Raw genomic sequence first — 6,204 nt, forward strand, 5'->3', positions numbered from 1 at the left:
ACACAGACATGAATGTCCTATGTGATATAAATTACTACTTAAAGAAGACAAAGCATAATCCAAAGAAAATTTACCATTTGGAAAGGATCCTATTGCAGTAGAAGGAACACCAGCATAGATGCCACGAAAACCACCAGCTTTCCTAAATCCTTGAGGACTCTGAAGTCTTGTTTTTACAGTATCCAGGGGAAAAAGGATCAAGTCAACACACACACCAGCAAGTCCACCAGCCTTCAAAACAAAACCATGGAGAAAACTGCATTAATGTTCTCAGGGGTGAAGCTGTAGTGCTTATGTGAGTAACTGAGGCATATGCAACCCAAGGCACTGCTGACTGTATCCTTCCTAAGTCAGTTTATAAACTGATAAACTTACAAACTGATCAACTGTCTTACTCAACAGCTTCCACAGCTTTAACAAAGAGGGGTCAACAAAAGAAAGTAACAGATAGTACTTTTAAACCATTTTAAGGTATTTTCAACACAATCTGTGTTTTCAATAGTGCAACCAAAGCAATGCAATATTCCCATTCCACAAGAAAAGCCAGACAGTGGATGTCACTTATGAAGAGACAGCACAGAATGACCAACACCTCCAGCAGCTGTGTGATAAAATCAGGGAAAGACTGAAGCAATTCTGCTCCTCTTCTTAGGTATCTCTAGAAAGCACATTCACATTTTTCCAGCAAGCATCTTCATTTAAAGTGTTCACACTCCCTCATTGCCTTTGTCAAACAAAGCCTAAAATAACCTTTCCCCCCCATAAAAGCCTATAGAAAAAAAGAATCAAATCATGGAAAGGTTTAGATTGGAAGGGATCTTAAAGATCTAGTTCCAGCCCTCTCCCATGGGAAGGGACACCTTCCACTATCCCAGGCTGTCCCAAGCCCCATTCAGCCTGGCCTTGGACACTGCCAGGGATGAGGCAGCCACAGCTTCCCTCTCTGCAACCTGTGCCAGGGCCCCATCACCTTCACAGCAAATAGTTTTTCTCTAATATCTAATCTAAACCTACTCTCTGTCAGCTGGAAGTCATTTCCTCTTGTCCTGTCACCATGTGCTCTCTCCACTTGTAGACTCCCTTAAGGTACTGGAAATCATGATAATTAAAAATGTTTTCAAAGTCAGAAAGAAAAGGGGAAGGTTTTTATCCAGAGAATTCATAAAACAAACTCCTAAACATTGAATCAACTTGGGCTCAATCTTCTTCCACTGTCTGCATTTCTAGATGACTGGGTTGTTGTTTTTTTAACTACCCCATTATATGGCTGATTGTAGAAAATAATTATTTCACTAAAAAAAAATGAGGAAAAGGCTGAAATAAACAGAAAAACTGTTTTAAAATAAAACACCATCAATAGTTAACATTAATCCATTGTGAGACATTATTTAGATGCAGTGCTATTCAGAAAACAGTTTGAAGGCTACCTCATATACACAAGAAACAGCTGCAGAGATTTTTAACTCTGTCTGAAAACAAATCATGTATGTTACTCTGATAATTTTTTTCAGGGTAACAGAGGATTCAGAGAGGTGTTCACAATCTACTACTAAAGGTTTAATCAATAAGTTAATTACTCTTTTAATCTAGTTGGCTATTTTGAATGCATTGATTCTTCTTCACTCTTTTTCATCAAAATCCTTATCTGCTCAAAATAGGATTGATCAGATTTAATCTGATTTAATCTAGCCATCTCTTAAAACACGAATCAAAAGTTACTAATTGCTTCTTTAAGTTCTCCAAGTTCTGTATCTAAAATGTCATTTAAATTCATGAGATAGCTAACAGAGCACCTGCCAGGGGGTGACAATAGTTGTGTGTTTGCAACAACTGCAGAAAAGAGAAATGACTTTTGGTTCATAAGACACCTAGAACACAACTTCTCCCCCACCTGTCAGTAACAGCAGTGTTATCTAAAGAACCTTCACCAGGAGTTGGAGGAGGCTCAGACCTCGCTGGGGTCTGCAGCTTCCTCACAAGGGAAGTGGAGGGGCAGCTCCAATTTCTGCTCTCTGTGATCAGTGACAGAACCCAGGGAGCAGCTGGAGCTGTGCCAGGGCAGGTTTAGGTTGGGTATCAGGGAAAGGCTCTTCCCCCAGAGGGTGCTGGGCACTGCCTTGGATTCTCAGGGAATGGGCAAAGCCCCCAGGCTGCCAGAGCTCCAGGAGAGTTTGGACAGCACTCTCAGGCACAGGGTGGGATTGTTGGGGTGTCTGTGCAGGGCCAGGAGCTAGAATGGATGATCCTTGTGGATCCTTTCCAACTCAGGATATTCAATGACCCCACAAATTCCATCACAATGATTAATCAATACCAGGACCTAATTCCAACGCATTGAGCCAAGACCTCACTGCTCACACCCAGAGCACTGGGGCAGGCAGCTGAACTCTCCTCTCCTGCAGCTCTCCCCACACCAGCCCAAGGCACCAGATCCCTGATTTTCCACACAGAACCAACTGCAAGCACTGTGTGTAGCTATTGAGGCTTCACCCCCTTGCTGAGACCACACATGGAAAAGCAGCTTTTAGGGTGGGAAATGCTTCACAGGCAGGGTCAGGGGCTCCCTGTGGTTCTGGAGTGGCTGCTGAAGCCACAAACTGCGGCAACCCCTCAGTTCAGCTCATCACCTTGGCAATGGTCAGGCAGGCCATCTGCAAAATGTGGAATACATATTTTTTTTTCCTAAGAAAGGATATTCTTTGACGTTGGAGCCTTGTAATTTTCAAGCCAAATCAACAAGAAAGGAGATCTAATTGTTGAAACAGAGAGTAACTAACAGGCTCTATACGATGTGCATGTGTTAGAAAGACAAAGTACTTGCCAGCAGAATTGCTGAAGTTCAGGGCTGCATATGCTTCAATAATGTCAGACCTCGAGAGTAGTTAACAAATGCTGGGAAGAAGGATGTACCATTGATAGTGGACATAAAGGATGCAGAATTTATGGGCCACAAGGACATTTGGGAGAACCCAAAAGAAAAGGAAGAAACTAATAAAGACAGCTCGACAACTGAGCTGAATCAGCTCTGATGGGGTAAAAGGTAATTCTAGCAGGGGCACAGCACAGCCACCCATCAAGGAAACCAACCCACCGACCCAGAGAAAGACTGAGTGTGTGGGTTAATTACTACAGGAAGCCAGAGGATCATTAACCTATAGAAGATACAATACTAATTAATAAGAAGATATCTGGAACTTGTAGCCAATTAATATTAATGCTTTTATTCGGTACAGAGCAGAAATAGTGAAATGTTTTGGTGGTCGCAGGGCTGGCTTTGTGGATTTGCAACCCAGCGCCCTTTTCTGGGCTGAGAAAGAACATATAAATATATATGTATACATATATATATAAAATATGCTACATATATATGATTATACGTATATAGATTACGTTCTGTAAATATACGTCTACTCTGCTTATGGACCGGGCTCTTGCACACCGGGTAAAACAACATATTTTGGACCTGTTCACTCACCGCCAAGGCCGCCCAGGACTCCCGCGGCTCCATGCAGGGCTGGCGGTCCGGGCTGGCGTCCCGGGACGGGATCAGTGGGGCCGGACCCGGCACTCCGGGCACAACCCGTGTGCGCACATGGGCGCAGCCATATTGCCGCCCCTTCCGGGGGTCACGTGATCGCGGTTCCCATTGCGCATGCGCGGCGCCGGGCGCATGCGTACGGCTGGCAGTTGTGGGTAGTTAACGCTGAGCGCTAATTAGTTCGTGCTTAATAAACTAATTTTTGCTGCGCGCCATCGGAATAGCCGCTCTTCCTGGCTCCCCTGAGGTACTGGTGGATGCGCCAGAGGTGCCTGAGATCTGTTTGGAAAGCAAAGTTCTCCCATGTGTCCTGGGAAAAAATGATATTCTCAGGAAAAAGAGTCCTGAAATCCTGATACTGAGTTTTTCCTCAATTGATGTTGATGTCTTCAAGCTGAATTTTCTGTCTCCAGGATGAATTTTCTCACCTTTTGTGAACGTAGCTGATGACATCAGATAACTTTTACAGCAGAACTTTGTCTTTCCAGCGTTGCGTAAGATCATGTCATCCAAATAAATACGCATCAGATAGGTGGAGAATATGTATTAGACAGGCGGATTCATGTAAATTTTACTATATAACAGGTGTAACATTTTACCTCTTGGGTGCTGAATTTGTGGGAGCTTTCACCTTGCACCCTGTGTGAATAAGCGATGTCTCCTTTCAAAGCTGATGTGTTTCTGTGTTTAGAGAGCTCCACAAATCAGCAGTGTCTGTAGCACAGAGCCTGGCGCAGTGGTTCTCGCACTGTCCGTGGGCTGTTCCCCCAGGGATGTTCCAACCAGCGGTGTTCCCCTGAGCAGCCAGAGCAAAAGTAATAAACCCTCTCAGCCAAGGTCATTGCTCCTGCCTCTTCCCAAGAGCTCTGCTGGCTCTCCTGGAATGGAAAATGCCATTTTTCACCCAGATCCCAAATCCTTTTACATTTTTGTATGTGTCCTGCTGGCTTTCCCCCTTTTCTACAAAGGGCATTCAATTAATCAGTGGTTCCAAAAGTTGCAGAGAGGATTTTGGCACAGAGTCCTCACCCAATCCTCACCCAGCAGGAAACCACACTTGGAATTACGGGAAATGTGATTCTAGAGGAAGAAAGGATGAGTGTTGGAGAGCACTGCAGTGTGTGCAGAACCAGAAAATTCAGGCAGGCTCCCATTCCAAGATTTCCTTGGCTGCAAGCACGTCACTCGGGATGAGTTTTGGATGCAGCAGCAGTAGGGAATGTGATGATTCCTCACATCCAGCTCAGCTCCTCTCCATCAGACTGCTTAGGGTGTTTGCAGGTGGGAAGCGCTGTGCAGACCTGGGCTGTAACATCTGCCCACAGCAAGCACCGTGAGTGGAATGGAAATACCATTGCCAACTCCAGCAAATTCATTATGGCTCTCCTACAGCACTGTTGTATTTTTCTGAGCTGCCTTAGTCCCCAGAGACAGGTGATGTTAGAGCAGTCTTCATTTCATTTAGTCTTCATTTTTATTTTGAGTGAAAAGCTTAAAGCTCTACAGGCAAAAATAGAAAGAACCCAAGTATGTTGAATTTCTCAACCTCCTTAGATTTTTAAGGCAGCTCTTGGTTTTCTGTCTCTAACTTAAAATTGTTACAGTAATCTGGTGGGTTATTAATACTTCGCTTCAGTCTGGGCTGCATTGTGATTATTAAGAAAGACTTCTTTGTTTCATATCAGGAATGATCAAACAAGTGGATTCCTTTGGCATTGCTACCACACCTGTCACCAGTATGGATGTCTGACCACCTCAAGTCTAAGGCAGGCTGGTTTGCAGTCCTAGGAATTAATTCCTAAAAATTCCCATGGCAAGGGGGTTAGAACTGGATATTTAAGGTCTGTTCCAGTCCAAACCATTCTGTGATTCTACAAAAACTTTGATCCTGGTTCCTGGAAGGAGCAGAAGCCACGGTTCCATATTCCAGCTGTAATACAGGGATGAACTGGACTGTGAGCAGTTATTACAGTAACACTCATCAGAGCACCTGGCTCTCTGAAAGAACCCTGCTATTTACACTGAAATAAAAAGAATCTGAAATCTACCATTTCCAGATGGTTTTCTGTTGAGTGGCTAACTGAACTCAAAAGCTGAATGTTCCTCACTTTCCAGGTCCATGTCTGTCATTAAATCAAGCACGTTGGAGCCATATTGAGGGAAAAAAATCAGACATCTGCAGTAAATGAAGTGGGCTTTTGGACTCACTGCTATCCCCTAGAACCCAGCCATGTCAGCGCTTAAAATAAGACCTTTTTACCCCCATGTGCCCAGGAGGTTTCTTGATGTAAAGGTTCTTGGGGTCATAGCAAACATTCTTCACATTGCTCAATGCAAAGCTTTCAGATACATTCTGTGGCACTGACTCTTAGATTTATCACCTTCTGTCAGGAGAACTGCTGCTGCATCAGAGAGGTCACAACCTTCTATTCTTCCAAGCCACTGTCCTGTCTTAAATGAACAAGTTCTGCTTAATGCCATAGGCCAAACATCAATCTTTGTGCCAAGTCCTTCAGTGGACTCCCCCCCGGCTTGAAAAGTAAATTGAGTGAAGAAAGAGATCTGATTTCTCACACCCTTTCTTCCCTGCAAGAAAATGCTGTGGGTGCTCTCCAGCATCTCTCCTCTGTGAGGGAAGAAGATGGGCTCAACAGAACCTTGCACAG

The 6,204-nt window shown here is 44.1% G+C and overlaps 1 protein-coding gene across 3 annotated transcripts in view; it reads right to left on the reverse strand.

Moving 5' to 3' along the window:
• SLC25A26 (solute carrier family 25 member 26) overlaps positions 1–3,558 on the reverse strand; it is an 83,401-nt gene extending 79,843 nt beyond the window's left edge. For all 3 annotated transcript variants that reach the window (XM_062500580.1, XM_062500579.1, XM_062500578.1), the window contains exons 1-2: positions 3,476–3,558; positions 75–231 (exon numbers count right to left, since the gene is read on the reverse strand). In XM_062500580.1, coding sequence (XP_062356564.1) covers positions 75–231; positions 3,476–3,508 — 190 coding nt within the window. In that variant the 5' untranslated portion in view covers positions 3,509–3,558. The remainder of the gene's footprint in view (positions 1–74; positions 232–3,475) is intronic.
• Between the last annotated feature and the right edge of the window lie 2,646 nt (positions 3,559–6,204).

This window comes from Cinclus cinclus, chromosome 12 (assembly GCF_963662255.1).
Source record: "Cinclus cinclus chromosome 12, bCinCin1.1, whole genome shotgun sequence".
In the NCBI taxonomy this organism is placed as follows: domain Eukaryota; kingdom Metazoa; phylum Chordata; class Aves; order Passeriformes; family Cinclidae; genus Cinclus; species Cinclus cinclus.